General features: G+C 30.9%; 1 protein-coding gene across 2 annotated transcripts in view; it reads right to left on the reverse strand.

Annotated features, from left to right (window-relative positions):
* Nucleotides 1–20,479, reverse strand: part of Sc2 (trans-2,3-enoyl-CoA reductase Sc2) — a 41,632-nt gene that overhangs the window by 801 nt on the left and 20,352 nt on the right. Inside the window, exons 8-12 of one of the 2 annotated variants that reach the window (XM_076496986.1) lie at nucleotides 13,308–13,370; nucleotides 10,340–10,412; nucleotides 7,851–7,894; nucleotides 2,761–2,818; nucleotides 962–1,096 (exon numbers count right to left, since the gene is read on the reverse strand). In XM_076496986.1, coding sequence (XP_076353101.1) covers nucleotides 962–1,096; nucleotides 2,761–2,818; nucleotides 7,851–7,894; nucleotides 10,340–10,412; nucleotides 13,308–13,370 — 373 coding nt within the window. The remainder of the gene's footprint in view (nucleotides 1–961; nucleotides 1,097–2,760; nucleotides 2,819–7,850; nucleotides 7,895–10,339; nucleotides 10,413–13,307; nucleotides 13,371–20,479) is intronic. The other variant, XM_076496987.1, reaches the window with a different exon arrangement.

Consider the following 20,479-nt stretch of genomic DNA (forward strand, 5'->3'; position numbering starts at 1 on the left):
TAGAGTTTTTTCATCCAAATAGTAATTATTATTGATTTTATTATCAAGATACTGATCACTGAGTGATCAATATAAAATGTGTCATTCGTCAAAAGGTAAAGGACAATTTTGTCCTCGAATACTTTCTTCAAATACCTATGACAAAAAATGGACTATAATCTTGTTTAAAAAATCAGTTTCCACATATATTTAACAGATTTCATATTACAGAAATGCTAAAAGTAAAACCAGTATAATGTAGAGCTTCCCAGTAATCATACTTACATTTATTTACATTATGAAAAACATACTCAAAGTAAAATATGGTCTCTTAAATTCCTGAAATATAATCAGGACTCACTAGTGTCAAACCAAACGTGAAACACGCACTAGAGGTTCAGAGTTCTTGTTTCAGAGCAACCTTTTCATTTCAGTCAAGAAATATACATCACAGTACTCTGGTAGGCTTAGTCTTTTGTATGTATCAGAGTATACTGGTAGGCTTAGTCTTTTGTATGTATCAGAGTATACTGGTAGGCTTAGTCTTTTGTATGTATCACAGTACACTGGTAGGCTTAGTCTTTTGTATGTGTCAGAGTATACTGGTAGGCTTAGTCTTTTGTATGTGTCAGAGTATACTGGTAGGCTTAGTCTTTTGTATGTGTCAGAGTATACTGGTAGGCTTAGTCTTTTGTATGTATCACAGTACACTGGTAGGCTTAGTCTTTTGTATGTATCACAGTATACAGGTAGGCTTAGTCTTTTGTATATATTACAGTACACTGGTAGGCTTAGTCTTTTGTATATATCACAGTACACTGGTAGGCTTAGTCTCATACAGTTAAAATAACCATTTCTATTCTAATGCTTTAACCAAGGTTGAGATATTAGCTCTTCATTGGCAAGTTTATTCTTTGGTTTACTCTTTTCAAATTACAATTATAATGTTCATGCACATACAGCCACAACTGTTCCTACATACCTGGTAAGCACTGAGTCATGATTGTAAAACACACCCAAGACATCACCTCATACGTGTAGTTGGGACAGGAAACAAAATAAAACAGATGAGTGAAGGGGTTTGATGTGGGAACAGGAACCTTCCGAACTTTGGTGCCTGAATAATGTGGAAAACATGTCACCAATACAGTTTAACACACCTGTTTGTTACTATTATTAAAAACAACAACTTACAATATAAGTGACAGGACAAATTTCATAATACCTCTACCAAGACACAGTTAAAACTGAGCAGCTCACATGATTAAGTCATTTTATAAAAAGAGATAATAATAAATATTTTACCCAAGCAACATAAAATCAAGAGACAGTTAACTAAGGGTGAGTTACAAGGTATTTGGAGAAAAAAAAAAAGGTAATTTCTGTAACTTGGGTCTTTAAAACTAATTCATTTAATGTAAAGTAGAAAAACAGAGAAAACAAGCTTAATAAATAGTAATGTTCTCTACTTCACATTTAAATGCCATACATGTCAACATAGTAAGTAGTTGTTTACAACGTAACTTTTCAAGCAATCTATGGTTTGACATTTATATATTGGGTTGAGGAATAATTCGTGAGCGTTTTTTCAAGTTAAAAAAGTATATTCATAAATGAAACGCTTTCTCAAAATATTTCATGTCATTTGGTAGATAATTTTTGCTCTAATAGATGGTGTGTTTGATTTTCATATGTCTTTAATTTTTGCTTTCATTTTCAGCTCATTAAATGGAATGTCAAGTGGACAAAATCGAGCATTTTTGACACCATCTGCTTTTCGCATTTAATTTCTTGCAATTTCGTTTAAAACAATGCATACTATATACCTAGGTATTACATGAAATAAAGTATCATAATAAATGTTTTGGGTGTAATGTGTTCATGCATTGAAGTATTGTATAGTCTTGCATGTAATGCTTGAATGAAATTATTTAAAAACGCTCACGAATTATTCCTCAACCTAATATATATATTTTAATGTACATTTTCTAGCACCAGTAACAAATCATTAAGAACTGGCCACACTATAAATAAAATCATAAACTGTAGTTAACTTTTAACACACACAAAAATTGAGAAGCAAATACCTTTCTCCACCATAATATATATTTTTTATTACAAAAGTTTAGAAAACAGTTGGAACTTACCTCAGAAACAGAAGATACTGAAAAGAATACTTTGTTAACAGTTAACCAACAATAATAAATTTAGAGAAGAAATTGACTGTTACAAGTACATTATAAGAGTGTGGAAAATACCATCTACATTGAAATGATAGCCTATGGGATATATCCTGTTTAAAAATTAATGCAACATTCACCATCTATAAGTGATAAGGGGTGTGTGTGACTCAAGTTTTCTGATAATACAGGATAGAAATGAAACTTGTAAATCTAAGTATGAAGAAATATAACTCTATTCATTTTACTACACTATCAACAAATGGCACTATTTATCACAGGGCCGTGATAAATGCATCCCTCACTATTTAAATAGGGCAGGAATAGGATATTAAGTACATAATTGAGGAAAAGAAACACAATTATACATTTCACAAATACATCATTTATTCACAACCATGGTTTCACCAGTAAAGGTGCAATGCATTTGGGAAATATACAATTTGTTTTTTAATTCTATAATTATGCAGAGTACCAACAGTTTCAAGTAATAGCTACAGTTACACTTTTCATCACACACAATTAAAAGTTAAAGTTTGTTTAGAAATTTGATATCACTCCACAGTAACAGATTTTATAATACACTTTGATAAACACTCACCAGGTGGCCTCAAGTTTTTTAGTGCAAGATGAATACTGAAGTTTCCGAGTTCATTTTTCTGGGAGGAAAAAAAAACAACAACAAATTATACCTGGACAACCAACATTAAAATACTGAAATACATATAACACACTTTTTCCCAACACAACTAGCACAAAGTCTTGACCAAAAATGATCCAAATGAGTGAATAAAAACAGGTTAATGACAACAAGTAAGTATTAACAAATATATCAATTATAAACATAATGATAGAAGAAATTTTAAAATGTACACATAAAGCAAGTGTATATATGAATGTAGGAATTTTGATAATGGATGTTCAAGTTTTAAATCAACATAACAAACACAACCTAAAGTTATTACTCACATTCTCTCTGTGAATTTAGTATATGCTAAATAAATAATTACACCATGGAACCCAAGGAACCTGGACTTTACTCAAGGTTTGTAGGATTTAGAAAATTACTTTTAACCATACTATTAATTAATGACAAAGAAAAGCTTTTCTATAGAAGCAGACCAGTTTGTTTCAATTTTGAAATCAAAGGATTAAATTTCCAAAACACTTAATATTAGAAAGACTTTTTCCGTAAAATATATTAAATTACTTCGAGAGAAATAAAAAGTAAATTTATCATAACACAAAGGGTGTGGAACTACCAAAATTTTGACAGCAAAGACTATTTTTCCAATCTTTTCTAGACCCTAATTATAATTAATAATTATTAATTAATAATGATAACTATCATGGTGAAAAACATGATTTTTACTTCAAATGACACAAATCTAAATACATGTGTTACAAATCACTTCTTACAAATATATTAATAAAAAAAATCCCTTTTATAAAGAACTTTGGATTCCAACATCATGTACATGTGCTAGAAGTCTGAAATGTCTGTCAGACCACAGTAACTATACCAAGTCAGTGTCATCTTACGATCAAACCTTTGTGTTTATTTTACTAATGTAAAACTTTCACCCAGTCTAACACTTCACACCTATATATATAATGAAGTAGGCAGAATGAAGCCTCCAAAGAAGAAGCGTTACTAAATATAAAAACATTTGACGGCATTTTCCAACTACTTTACAAAACATTACAAATTTAACACATATTAATAGCTTTTACTTAACCTACCAGCATGGCTCATAGGTCAAAGGTCATATCATTGCATTTGTTGACTTGTATTCAAAAGTTTATTGACCTATTATTTTACAAAGTGAATAATTTTCCTATGAAATTATAGATAATTTCAATTTTAATATTATACATTAGCTAATTCTTTAATTTAAAAGTAAATATTTTAAAAAATTCCAAAGTTTGTCTTTCGTGTGTGTTGAATGCAGCATTGGTTCAAATTAGATGTTTGTGAAATCAAAATACAAAGTTATAATTTCCTATGAATCAGATACTCAAATTACCAATATTGAAAAGCTAGTACATAAAATAACCCCATAGCTTTTCTATTAGCTGATACATTGCTACATTTACTAAACCAAACACAGTGGCCCTGCCTACATCTTCAATTTTTGAAAATACCTGCTTGTACACACCTACAAGTGTATAACCACTCAAAAGCTCATAATATCCCACCAGTAGTTTTCTTAACCTCTGCAAAGTATTTCCATGGCAAACTCTTTCTTTTCATGCTAAATTTCAAACATTTAGTTTTTTCAACACAGGCTTGGTTGCTGGGACTGACTTCACAATTTTGCACTTGTTAGTTTTCGTGCTATAACTTCTGAACTAATGTGCATATCTTCACAAGTTAACTTTACATGGCACATGGCTTTCATATAGAAAATATATTATTTTGTTATTAATCTTAAGTTTTCTCAAATAATGTTTCTCGTGCCTTTTTGATTGACTATCCAACCTGAAATGTAATTTTCATTTTAAGATTAAAAATGCTTTTATGAAATCAAAAATTAAAAATTTTCCATGCAAAATACTTATAATGTCAAGATAGTTAAACATTTCTTAAGAAAACAATTTATATTTTATGTTATTTTTAACTAACGAAACTCTGTACAGGTTCATTCAATTTGACCGACCCTGTAACCACCACAAAAAAATTAGGAAATGAATATAAATTATGCCTTTTTCATTCTAGAATGACTACAAGATCATAACATAAAACATAAAAGTTTAGTATAAATAGCTTAAATGTCATAACATTATACATTTAAATATATTTATTATTTTTATTATATTGACATTTTAGAAGTTGCAATGACAAGGCACATGTGAACTCACGTTACTGTATCCAATAATATAAAACTGACTTTAGTCTTTACAAAGTGACCTGTCTTGGATGTGTTTTAGTAGACTAGTATCTTGTAAAATACTTGTATTTCAGTCACAGTACATTACACACGTACATAGGTTATTATAATATACAGATACGTTTTTAAAATTGTTTCTTCAAACATAGAACAACAGATGAAAAACCAAAGCAAACAATTATGTTATAGTTGTGAACTTTATAGTTTTTTTTACTGCTTTTTATAGGTTGCTAAGCCTTATCAAATGTTGCACATGGAGGATGTGAAACAATACAAAATGTTTAGGTTTTATATATACATTTTGAAATAACCAAAAATCATAATTACTAAATCAAAACCACAGAATTCTACTTATAGTTCAAACTTAGTAACTAAGCTAAGTTTGAATATTAAAAAAAAAATTCAAGCTGGGGTTCAAAGGCCATGTCATCTCGTTTGTTGACTTGTATTCAAAATTTTATTGAACTACTACATGATGAATTTATGTCAATACGTTTGGGATCAAACCTTAATATTATATACAAGTTATGTTTTTAATTTAAAAGTAAATATTAAAATAACACATTTAAGTGTAGATTTTAGTTCATCACATGGTATGTTGTATGCACCACTGTTTAAAAATTAAATGTTTGTGACATCGTAATACTAAATCAATAATTTTATTCAAATTAGGAAGTTATTAATATTGACAAGTTAGAATACAAAATATGAACCTAATATCTTTTTATTTTGCTGAAATATGGCTTATGTACTGAATCAAACATGGTGGTCCCATTAAACACTTTTTTTTTTTTTTTTAAATCGTCCCATAACTACTCTTACTACAGTATATGACATGTGAATAACCAATCAACAGCTCAGAATTTCCCCACAGTGGTTTTCTCAGCCATTTTAATGTTTAAAGAAGCTACTGTATTCTTTCAATCCAAGTTCTCAAGCAGACTCAAGATCTTCTCAAATATTTTTTAAAAATTTAAATAAATATTAGTTACTAAGTTTAATAAATTATAGTGGAATGCTATGGTATCAGTGTAGTTACTTATGATATTTTTGGTTATTGGACTGTAAGTTTAAAACCTAAAAAAACTGTTTGATAACCTCCACAAACAAAATTTTAAAAGGCTTTACAACCTATGTCCAGCAACAACCAAGTACAAAGGTCATAGTGTAAAGAGATAGTTACTTGCTTTACTTCTTTATCGTTCTATATTTTAAGAAAAATAAGTTTAATAACTTATTTTTAAATAATAATAATCTATATACATATATATACAAAGTATAATCATTTAAATATGACTGTATATCACAAAATACTAGTTCACTAAAACACATCCAAGATAGGGAAGATTAAAGGTCAGTTTTATATTACTGGATATGTGGACGCAAGTGCACGCACACCAAGTAAATGCATGTTATGTAATGTTAGGTAGGCATGACTGGAAAGTCAATATAATAAAAAGTAATAAATACACATGATAAAACCTTGTAGAATGGACACTCTGCCTAAACAATCTATCAAAGAATAAATATACATGTTCACATATAATGTTATGACACTTAAGTTACTTAGGCTAAACATTAGTATTTTCTTATGTCATTCATTATGCATGAAAAATGCATAACTTATATTTCCTGATTTTTTATGATAGTTACGAGGTTGGTTAAGTGGTATACTCCACATATTTATAGTACATAAAATTACAAAACATAATGTCTCACCGAAAACAAACGTTTAAAATGTATTTAGTATGTTTTAGATTATGCATATAATTTGTGATTTTTGGAACAAAGAATATTTTTTTTTAATCATAACATGAAAATCACTTTACATTCAAACTAGTAATGAAACAATTTTTACAAACAAATCTTTAATAAAAATATTTAATTAAAAAATGATTTTTTTTGTATACAAAATACTCATAATCTTTCTTAAAAGTTTACCAAATTTTGAGAAGATGCACACGCTGTATCAAAAGTTATCGTGCAAATACTTAACTTGTGCATGTGTAGATGAACATTGTGTGCATTATACTAAGCCCGAAGTGAAAGCAACTTCTGTAATGCTAGTTAGACATGGCTGAAAGGTCCATATAATAAAAATAATAAACATAGAGAAATGTACGTTATGATACGTAAGCTATTTAAAATAAAAATTTATAGTTTAGTGTTATAATCTGCAGTAATTATAGAAAGAAGAAAAGTGTTAACTCATCTGTTTCCTAAAGTTTTACATTGGTTATGAAGTCGATCACATTGACCAAAGCCAGACAGAGATAAAATTGTGACAAGAAAAGATATAAAAGTTGTTTCTAGAAAAATCAAAGAACACAGAAATGGTTGATAATTATCTGGTGGTTACAGAGATTTTTCATGGGCAATTGTGCAATTTTCTGATGCATTAAAGCATTTTTAATCTGAAAATCAAAATTACATCATATGTTGGATGGTCAACATTGAAAATGAAATGATTAATTAAAAATTATATTTTATGTACAAAAACCTTGTAATGTCTGCTGATGATGTGCACAACTTTGTGAAGATATGTACATCTTAATAAGTGACCGTATGACTGTTTTATGGTTACTTTGGAGGATAGAGCTGGATGGAATTCACTCACCCATAGTTTTTAAAAGGGGTTAAAGTGAAGTTGATTTACTTACAGACTTTTATAAGATACTAAAATATATCTATGTGTATCAAGTACGCTAAACAGAGAAAAACTGAATCATTTCTAAGCATTTGTTGTGTGTGGAGTTTACAACTAATTCTTACACTATAAAATACCATGGTATAGACTCACAATAAAACCAGCAAGTCCAAGATACATCTGAAGATCTCCAAACACTATGAAAAAAAAAGTAAAAACAAAACTAAGTAGAATTTACTACATAACAAGTTTCAAAATATTTCATATATAACAGTAACTCAGGAACGTTTATCAATTTATCTGACAGACTTCAGGTTGGACCAAGTGTCTAAAAATTCATCAAAACAGTATTGTACATAATTTTGATTTTCATTAAAGGAAGAATTAGGTTCTGACACTTTAAACGCACACATACACTTATTCAGTGAGATATACAAATTAACAGTACACAGAGAATATATTATCCACCGTTAAGAAAACTATACATTAGACATTCTGAAATATGTACACAAAGAGAAACCACTCTTTTCAAATCTCATAAAACACAATGTTAACTTCTCTCATAACATGTGTTAAATTACCCTAAGTATTCAATATTATTCAAGTGGATCTGTCTATACTTATTCACTGTAAGTCATAACAAAAATAAAGTGTTAAATTTAAAATATAGACCAAACATTTAAGAAAATTAGAATAATTATAAAAATACTTCAAGGTACTATAACAACAACAACAAAATACAAAACAGAGCAGCAGTAGGAATAACATTAAAGATGATTTTATATTTCTCATTATGAAACAATAAATTAAGCAAATTCAAAGGCTTAATATATTTGTATACAAGAATTAACTTTAAAAGAATAAAAACCAGAAATTAGGACCTAAAAATATCAAATCAGGAATAAATAACATAAGAGGTTCCAAGTCCTTGTTTCACTACTGCCTCTTCACTTCAACACAAGGTGGAAAAAATAATTTTATATGCTTATATAAAATAAGCCTCGAAATAATTTTACGCCCATTGTATAAGATCATCCCATAAGTAATGTCCGAAAATTTAATACAAAAAGTGCATCATCATTTCTTTCTTTGTAGAAGGCTTTAATAACTAAAATATGTAGTAGGACGTGTATACAAATGTTAAGACAAATCAACTCCACTTTATCAGATCATTAATCAAATAAACTCTTATGAAGATGGATGTGTCCGAGGACCATATTAGGCATACAATACTTTACGAGTTTAAAAAGGTAATAATGCAGTAGAAACTACACAAAACATTAAGGTGTTTATGGTGTATAGTCTCAATGAAAGAAATTGTCGAAGGTGGTTTCGGAAGTTCAGATCAGGTGACCACAGCTTAAGTGATGTGCCTCATTCAGGTCGTCCTGCTGAGTTTAATGATGACTTGTTACTGGTTACATTTGATAAAAACTGTGTTGTAACAGTTGTAGAACTAACACAGAAACTTAATTCAACAGTTCACCGTCATCTGCAACATCTTGGAAATGTGTCAAAACTTGAAAAATGGGTCCCCCCATCATTTGAAAGAAGCTAACCTTAGAGCAAGAGTGAACATTTGCACTCTCGTGAACAAAACACTTTTTTTTGGACAGGTTAGTAACTGGATAGGAAAAATGAATAGTTTATAAAAATGTTGAGCACCATAGACAATGGCTCAGTACAGGTAAACTGGCTAAAGAAGAGCCCAAAATGGACCTCCATCCAAGGAAAGTATTGTTAGACGTTTGGTTGGATATTACTGATATGATCCACTTCTATTGTCAACAGTTAGAGCACTTGAATGTTGCACTGAAACAAAAGAGGCCTGTTTTGATCAATCGTAAAGGTGTTGTGTTACACCAGGATAATGTAGGCTCCATACAACAAGGATCACATCTGTAAAGATTGAAGAACTAGATTGGGAAACACTTCCACATCTTCCTTATTCTCCAGACCTTGTCACATCTAATTATCATCTATTCCGAAGTTTGCAGAACTATCTTGATGGAAAAGAGCTTGGAACACATGAAGATGTCAAAGCTACCCTCTCTCCACTATTTTCCTCCAAACCCCATTAATTTTATAGAAGTGACATTCAGAAGCTTGTGAATCGTTGGCAGGAAGTAGTTATTAATAATGGAACAAACATTACTGATTAAATAACATTAAGAGCATTTGAAATCCTTTCTCTTTTTCTGAACCTAAAATCAGACATTACTTAAGGGATGACCTGATAATTGCTAGTTGTAACCTTAAAGTCATAATGGAAATTTTTTTGTGGCAATAGCATCCAAAAACATTGGGAAACTTCCCATCTATCAGATAAAAATGAAAACGCAGGTAAAAAACTAATAAGCAAACATAGAAAACTAAGTGCTTACACCTACAACATCTAAACTAAATACTGCAGCACTGCAGCAAGTTGCAGGAAGGCAGCTACCCTTAAAAGTTCTTTAAACATCAAAAGTAAAAATAAAATAAAACCAACCTAAAGTATTTCTACTAAAAATCTAGAAATAAAGACAGAACTAAATTATGATTGGATGAAGTATGGTACTGAGACAAGTACTATACAATAACAATGGATTTTACGTTTTTCATTCTACTTTACACTTTTAAATTATTGTAAAAATACTCACTAGGGGGCATATACAAGGGATGATTGATGTAATACCCAATGTAAAGTCCAAACAGCCAGTAATATGAGCAGTTCTGCAAAACAAAAACACTTGAAATGCTTTACATAAAGATCAAGTGAAAGGCATTATTCTAAAAAATCAAATGCTACAAACTATCAAAACTAATAAGAAAATAAATTGTAAAAATCTTGCCTTCATATTAAGCTAATATACAAAGTTCTTACACTATGTAACTTGTTCAAGCTTTTGTTTGACATCTCTCATATTCATCTATTTACACTTATTCGGTTAGCAAGACATTAAATATATTTTGCCTTATTCAATACTCAGATTATGAACTTTTATTTTTTTACATCACTTTCTTAGAATGTAGATGACATGTTGCATCATACTGAATAACACAAAACTAAATGAAAACTTTTAATTCTATATAAAACACACAAGAGACCTGAGTAAGGATTAGTGAGTAACTGCAGTACTGATGAATTAAACATGTTTGTACGACTTTTCTTTTTAGGATATTTGTAAACAATGGCAACAACACTGAAAAACAATTTTACGAGTTTAGAAAAATAACTTTAAAAGTTGAGAAAATTTAATACCTTGTGTCAATGCTTTCAATACGTTGAATAATTCTTTACTGACAAAATTTGGATGAAATTAATTATTTTATTAAAAAAACAAAACTCTGATAATAAGTTGTGGAAGTTTCAGGAAAAGTTCTATATGATGCTAAGTCTATTGCTATGCTTTATTTATTCAGTATAATTATGAAGAAATTGATTTGTAACAGAACCATGTGAAATGCATGGTTCTTTCTGGAGAATAAAATCATAAAAACCCAATAACTTGAATGCTTTCCAATTGTGACCCTTTATTTTTCAAAGGAAAGGCCCACCTTTCAGAAGCACTTCGGTTATAAGGTTTTGCTTTTCTTATCATTCTGTATGAAGACTTCTTGAATGTGTGTGTTTTTATGACATCATAATTCTGTCTGGGGAATGATATTAAGTAGAACAATACATACTATAAGTGAAACATTTAGTAGAGTATCTTCATAAAAATTGGTAAGATGTTGCTAAGGATAATAAGTATATTGTACACAAACAATAAAATTATTATAAGTATTTCTATTGAAAACATTTATCCATTGTAGTTGTTTGTACTCAAGTCCATATACAAGGGACATATACAATTTAAGGATTAAGGTCCTTTTTCCATCTTACAGTTTTATTTACATAATTTCTATAATCTCCTAAATGAATATCAAAATTTTATTAAGATGTTTATATTTATTTTCTCTACCACATCACTAACCGTACGTATCAAACACAGTGTAATGAATTGTTTAAAATTACGGAATAGATGTACATAACATTTTCATTCATCATAGAATATATTAAAAATCCTTTTAGCTATATTTAAAATATTGAGTCTTTTCCTTTTCATACATAGTTAATTTTTAATATGTAATTTCCATTTTCTCTTTTCTTTATTACTCATTTCAGCTCAAGTTAACAGTGTTCTTGAGTCATAATTACAGTATATTCAGCAGAGATGCACACACCTTCAGCAACATTATCTTACTCTCGTGCAGGGTCTTAAGTCTTGAGAACTAACATGAACTATGATGCATGCATATTTATAAAATGTTTAAACATTAATTATACATTTTAAAATATAATTAACTAAGACATAAAAGTATTAATTAAATACAATTTAGCTGTGTTTAACTATAACATATTTAGTTAAAAAACAAAATACAGCCAACAACACTACAGCCAGTTATAGCTACCAGATCTCAAAACCTGTGCACCAATTTCAAAATAACTGTTGGTAGGTTAAAGTGTAAGAAAAGATTATTTTTACTATTTACATGTATATGTAACAACTATGTGTTATAAAGCTCCAACAAAAGTATAGAAGGTGGGCATGGCACATCATGGGTCAATAAAATTTCTTTGTTTCTACTTCATTTAGTCAGAGCTTTGAAGCTTCAGACAATTAACCATACTTAACTGTATAGACTCACTTAACAAAACTGCCATCATTTTCCTCAATATACACAGTGTGAAAGTTCAGATATTTTATAGCTTGTAGGTCACGTAAAAACAAATTTTAAAATTTTCTTTCAAAATAAAGGACTTAAACATGTATAACACACACAATGTCAATTTCAATTACATACATTGATAGTAAAGGTGTTTAAATACTGAATGTGAGTCAGTGCCTTGCACACAATGTTTAAAGGGGTACTTGGGATAGAAGGGTTAATATTTGAGAGTAGCAAATAAAAAATTACTGGAACTGTCACTGGTCACTTTTGTTAGGAAAAACTGGACACTAGCAATTATTATAAAATACGTTGTATAAATATCTTAAGTACTTTTTACTGTATCATCCGAGTTAATTTTTTTGCAATAAAACTGAAAATAGTTCATAACATTACCACTTAAGCACTGCAATGGTTTTTGTGCATTTTTCTTTTAAATCTGTACCATATAAAATGTAATTTCTCTACAGACTACACTGCAATGGTTTTTGTGCATTTTTCTTTTAAATCTGTACCATATAAAATGTAATTTCTCTATAGACTACACTGCAATGGTTTTTGTGCATTTTTCTTTTAAATCTGTACCATATAAAATGTAATTTCTCTATAGACTACACTGCAATGGTTTTTGTGCATTTTTCTTTTAAATCTGTACCATATAAAATGTAATTTCTCTACAGACTTAACAATCACTCACTAAGTCCTTCTAAAAAGATACCTATGATTCACATGACACATCTTAGCATCTTTAAGGTTAGAAAAACCATTATCATGGCCATGAACAAATATCTATGATTCCACTAAGAAACAATATTATTCAGAAATCAGTTCAAAGCTTTAGTAACCACATCGTAGAATGCAGAGACTGAAGACTCCATAACATCACTAGTTTAACTCCAGAAACAAATATCTTACCAAACAGAGAACATGGAGATCTGGATCAGGAGAGAAAGAGGTCCAGCTGACACGATCTACCTGCTATAACATGGAGTAAATACAAGACTGGACTACTACAGAACACAAAGTCAAGACTACAGAGAAACGTGTACAGCTGACACGATCTACAAGCTATAACATGGAAGTAACAAAGATGGAGTAATTACAAGACTGGACTACTACAGAACACAAAGAGTCAAGACTACAGAGAAACGTGTACAGCTGACACGATCTACCTGCTATAACATGCTGAGTCAACAACATGGAGGTAACAAAGATGAAGTAATTACAAGACTGGACTACTACAGAACACAAAGAGTCAAGACTACAGAGAAACGTGTACAGCTGACACGATCTACCTGCTATAACATGCTGAGTCAACAACATGGAGGTAACAAAGATGAAGTAAATACAAGACTGGACTACTACAGAACACAAAAAGTCAAGACTACAGAGAAACGTGTACAGCTGACACGATCTACCTGCTATAACACTCAGTTAAGTGAACAACATGGAGGTAACAAAGATGAAGTAATTACAAGACTGGACTACTACAGAACACAAAGTCAAGACTACAGAGAAACGTGTACAGCTGACACGATCTACAAGCTATAACATGGAAGTAACAAAGATGGAGTAATTACAAGACTGGACTACTACAGAACACAAAGAGTCAAGACTACAGAGAAACGTGTACAGCTGACACGATCTACCTGCTATAACACACTCAGTTAAGTGAACAACATGGAGGTAACAAAGATGAAGTAATTACAAGACTGGACTACTACAGAACACAAAGAGTCAAGACTACAGAGAAACGTGTACAGCTGACACGATCTACCTGATATAACACTCAGTTAAGTGAACAACATGGAGGTAACAAAGATGAAGTAAATACAAGACTGGACTGCTACATAACACAAAGAGTCAAGACTACAGAGAAACGCGTGTACAGCTGACACGATCTACCTGATATAACACTCAGTTAAGTGAACAACATGGAGGTAACAAAGATGAAGTAAATACAAGACTGGACTGCTACATAACACAAAGAGTCAAGACTACAGAGAAACGTGTACAGCTGACACGATCTACCTGCTATAACACTCAGTTAAGTGAACAACATGGAGGTAACAAAGATGAAGTAATTACAAGACTGGACTTCTACAGAACACAAAGAGTCAAGACTACAGAGAAACGTGTACAGCTGACACGATCTACCTGCTATAACACTCAGTTAAGTGAACAACATGAAGGTAACAAAGATGAAGTAATTACAAGACTGGACTACTACAGAACACAAAGAGTCAAGACTACAGAGAAACGTGTACAGCTGACACGATCTACCTGCTATAACATGCTGAGTCAACAACATGGAGGTAACAAAGATGAAGTAAATACAAGACTGGACTACTACAGAACACAAAAAGTCAAGACTACAGAGAAACGTGTACAGCTGACACGATCTACTTGCTATAACACACTCAGTTAAGTGAACAACATGGAGGTAACAAAGATGAAGTAAATACAAGACTGGACTACTACAGAACACAAAAAGTCAAGACTACAGAGAAACGTGTACAGCTGACACGATCTACCTGCTATAACACACTCAGTTAAGTGAACAACATGGAGGTAACAAAGATGAAGTAATTACAAGACTGGACTACTACAGAACACAAAGAGTCAAGACTATAGAGAAACGTGTACAGCTGACACGATCTACCTGCTACAACATGCTGAGTCAACAACATGGAGGTAACAAAGATGAAGTAAATACAAGACTGGACTACTACAAAACACAAGTCAAGACTACAGAGAAACGTGTACAGCTGACACGATCTACCTGCTATAACACACACTGTTAAATGAACAACATGGAGGTAACAAAGATGAAGTAAATACAAGACTGGACTACTACAGAACACAAAGAGTCAAGACTACAGAGAAACGTGTACAGCTGACACGATCTACCTGCTATAACATGCTGAGTCAACAACATGGAGTAAATACAAGACTGGACTACTACAGAACACAAAAAGTCAAGACTACAGAGAAACCTGTACAGCTGACACGATCTACCTGCTATAACACACTCAGTTAAGTGAACAACATGGAGGTAACAAAGATGAAGTAATTACAAGACTGGACTACTACAGAACACAAAGAGTCAAGACTACAGAGAAACGTGTACAGCTGACACGATCTACCTGCTATAACACACTCAGTTAAGTGAACAACATGGAGGTAACAAAAATGAAGTAATTACAAGACTGGACTACTACAGAACACAAAGAGTCAAGACTACAGAGAAACGTGTCCAGCTGACATGATCTATCTGATACATTATGCTAAGAGGGTTTAACAACAGAAATGGACAACTAGAGAACAAGACCTCAGTGAAGAGAAGAGTGAATACTTTATACAAAACTGCATACCTAGGAAAACATTATGTAAGTGACAAGAGTTAAAAGAGAACTTACTGTTAACAAACTAAGATATAAATGCATACTTAAGGAGTGGTCTGTTAACAACAAACGTTATTTCATTGTTAAAATCCACCAAAATACTAATAAAGACAAACCTCTGACTGTTACAAAACAGAGTTTATTGTTAATAAGCTAATGTGAACAATACATCATATGTGTATGTAATAAATATTTTGTTACCCAGTCATCTCCAAACATTTATACTTAAAGAGTGACCTATTAGTTAAAAAACATTGTTTCAATATTAGAAACTATTACATCCTCTATTATTGTAAAAACAGTCTGCAATTTAAGGAAAACAAGAAAGATTCTCTCACATAAAAAAGCCTACTCATTTATAATTAAAACCATACTGTTGTTTTAACAATCATGTAGAAAAACAAAGATGATTTAGTGTCAATAATTTATACAAATTTCATACTGTTCAGTAATTGTGAAAAACATCTTTCATTTTCCTATGAACATATGCCCTCTTCTTCCTATTAATTAAACATATGCATGTGTATTTATTTACACACAACACAATGTGTTCCTCTGGGCCACTTTCACAAACATAAGATGTAATTACTCTAGAAATCTTGTATTCTCGAGTTCTGAGAGGGATGAGGTAAATAATATAGAACAAAGTCATGTTTTCTACTGTTTAATATAAAATTACAACAAAATTATTTGCATCTACAGAATACAGAAATGACTATCAGAAAGTTCATATGTTCAAATAAAGAAACAAACAAGCAAGAAATCTTTGGTATAATAAAATCTTATATTTTGTATGGGTACAAAGAACAGTTTTCATGGATTATAAACCAGAAAACAATCTCTCAACTATCACTTTATTTACAAAACTAATACAAATAAAACAAAAAATTCAACATCAAAGAGAAACTCCTTTAAATGATTATGTTTACCAAAACACAACAGTTCAGAACTCCATTGATTTAACAATAAATGTATAGTTTAACAAAAAATAAAGTTTTATTTGTTGGAAACTTTTGTGCATCAAGATGAGCCAAACAGTCTCATTAGTGGATAATAACTAAAACCAAGAGAAATTGTATTGTATACAGAGCACAGAAAACCTCAAATCATGCATTTATCCAAGTGATATTTCAAAACCTTTTAAAGTTTTTGTATTGACAAGTTGGAAGATGGTGATAATGATGGAAGTGAGTTTGTATTTAAATAAACATTCTATAGGTAATGGTGCAGTATTAAACATTCTATAGGTAATGGTGTAGTATTAACATTCTATAGGTAATGGTGTAGTATTAAACATTCTATAGGTAATGGTGTAGTATTAAACATTCTATAGGTAATGGTGCAGTATTAAACATTCTATAGGTAATGGTGTAGTATTAAACATTCTATAGGTAATGCTGAAGTATTAAACATTCTATAGGTAATGGTGTAGTATTAAACATTCTATAGGTAATGGTGTAGTATTAAACATTCTATAGGTAATGGTGTAGTATTAAACATTCTATAGGTAATGGTGTAGTATTAAACATTCTATAGGTAATGGTGCAGTATTAAACATTCTATAGGTAATGCTGCAGTATTAAACATTCTATAGGTAATGCTGCAGTATTAAACATTCTATAGGTAATGCTGCAGTATTAAACATTCTATAGGTAATGGTGCAGTATTAAACATTCTATAGGTGATGCTGCAGTATTAAACATTCTATAGGTAATGGTGCAGTATTAAACATTCTATAGGTAATGGTGCAGTATTAAACATTCTATAGGTAATGGTGCAGTATTAAACATTCTATAGGTGATGGTGCAGTATTAAACATTCTATAGGTGATGCTGCAGTATTAAACATTCTATAGGTGATGCTGCAGTATTAAACATTCTATAGGTAATGGTGCAGTATTAAACATTCTATAGGTAATGGTGCAGTATTAAACATTCTATAGGTAATGGTGCAGTATTAAACATTCTATAGGTAATGGTGCAGTATTAAACATTCTATAGGTGATGGTGCAGTATTAAACATTCTATAGGTAATGCTGCAGTATTAAACATTCTATAGGTAATGGTGCAGTATTAAACATTCTATAGGTAATGGTGCAGTATTAAACATTCTATAGGTAATGGTGCAGTATTAAACATTCTATAGGTAATGGTGCAGTATTAAACATTCTATAGGTGATGCTGCAGTATTAAACATTCTATAGGTGATGCTGCAGTATTAAACATTCTATAGGTAATGGTGCAGTATTAAACATTCTATAGGTAATGGTGCAGTATTAAACATTCTATAGGTAATGGTGCAGTATTAAACATTCTATAGGTAATGGTGCAGTATTAAACATTCTATAGGTGATGGTGCAGTATTAAACATTCTATAGGTAATGCTGCAGTATTAAACATTCTATAGGTAATGGTGTAGTATTAAACATTCTATAGGTAATGGTGCAGTATTAAACATTCTTTAGGTAATGGTGCAGTATTAAACATTCTACAGGTAATGGTGCAGTATTAAACATTCTATAGGTAATGGTGCAGTATTAAACATTCTATAGGTGATGCTGCAGTATTAAACATTCTATAGGTGATGCTGCAGTATTAAACATTCTATAGGTAATGGTGTAGTATTAAACATTCTATAGGTAATGGTGCAGTATTAAACATTCTATAGGTGATGCTGTAGTATTAAACATTCTATAGGTGATGCTGTAGTATTAAACATTCTATAGGTGATGCTGTAGTATTAAACATTCTATAGGTGATGCTGCAGTATTAAACATTCTATAGGTAATGCTGCAGTATTAAACATTCTATAGGTGATGCTGCAGTATTAAACATTCTATAGGTGATGCTGCAGTATTAAACATTCTATAGGTAATGGTGCAGTATTAAACATTCTATAGGTAATGCTGTAGTATTAAACATTCTATAGGTAATGCTGTAGTATTAAACATTCTATAGGTAATGGTGCAGTATTAAACATTCTATAGATAATGGTGCAGTATCAAACATTCTATAGGTAATGCTGCAGTATTAAACATTCTATAGGTGATGCTGCAGTATTAAACATTCTATAGGTAATGGTGCAGTATTAAACATTCTATAGGTAATGGTGCAGTATTAAACATTCTATAGGTAATGGTGCAGTATTAAACATTCTATAGGTAATGGTGCAGTATTAAACATTCTATAGGTAATGGTGCAGTATTAAACATTCTATAGGTAATGCTGCAGTATTAAACATTCTATAGGTAATGGTGCAGTATTAAACATTCTATAGGTAATGGTGCAGTATTAAACATTCTATAGGTAATGGTGCAGTATTAAACATTCTATAGGTAATGGTGCAGTATTAAACATTCTATAGGTAATGGTGCAGTATTAAACATTCTATAGGTGATGCTGCAGTATTAAACATTCTATAGGTAATGCTGCAGTATTAAACATTCTATAGGTAATGGTGCAGTATTAAACATTCTATAGGTAATGCTGCAGTATTAAACATTCTATAGGTGATGCTGCAGTATTAAACATTCTATAGGTGATGCTGCAGTATTAAACATTCTATAGGTGATGCTGCAGTATTAAACATTCTATAGGTGATGCTGCAGTATTAAACATTCTATAGGTGATGCTGCAGTATTAAACATTCTATAGGTAATGCTGCAGTATTAAACATTCTATAGGTAGGTGCATGCATTCTATAGGTAATGCTGCAAAAACATTCTATAGGTGATGCTGCAGTATTAAACATTCTATAGGTAATGGTGCAGTATTAAACATTCTATAGGTGATGCTGCAGTATTAAACATTCTATAGGTAATGCTGCAGTATTAAACATTCTATAGGTAATGGTGCAGTATTAAACATTCTATAGGTGATGGTGCATTTAAACATATAGGTAATGGTGCAGTATTAAACATTCTATAGGTAATGCTGCAGTATTAAACATTCTATAGGTGATGCTGCAGTATTAAACATTCTATAGGTAATGCTGCAGTATTAAACATTCTATAGGTAATGCTGCAGTATTAAACATTCTATAGGTAATGCTGCAGTATTAAACATTCTATAGGTAATGCTGCAGTATTAAACATTCTATAGGTAATGGTGCAGTATTAAACATTCTATAGGTAATGGTGCAGTATTAAACATTCTATAGGTAATGCTGCAGTATTAAACATTCTATAGGTAATGGTGCAGTATTAAACATTCTATAGGTGATGCTGCAGTATTAAACATTCTATAGGTAATGCTGCAGTATTAAACATTCTATAGGTGATGCTGCAGTATTAAACATTCTATAGGTAATGGTCCAGTTTATAACATTCTATAGGTAATGGTGCAGTATTAAACATTCTATAGGTAATGGTGCAGTATTAAACATTCTATAGGTAATGCTGCAGTATTAAACATTCTATAGGTAATGGTGCAGTATTAAACATTCTATAGGTAATGGTGCAGTATTAAACATTCTATAGGTAATGGTGCAGTATTAAACATTCTATAGGTAATGCTGCAGTATTAAACATTCTATAGGTAATGCTGCAGTATTAAACATTCTATAGGTAATGCTGCAGTATTAAACATTCTATAGGTAATGGTGTAGTATTAAACATTCTATAGGTGATGCTGCAGTATTAAACATTCTATAGATAATGGTGCAGTATTAAACATTCTATAAGTA

Source organism: Tachypleus tridentatus, chromosome 4 (genome assembly GCF_004210375.1).
Source record: "Tachypleus tridentatus isolate NWPU-2018 chromosome 4, ASM421037v1, whole genome shotgun sequence".
NCBI lineage: Eukaryota > Metazoa > Arthropoda > Merostomata > Xiphosura > Limulidae > Tachypleus > Tachypleus tridentatus.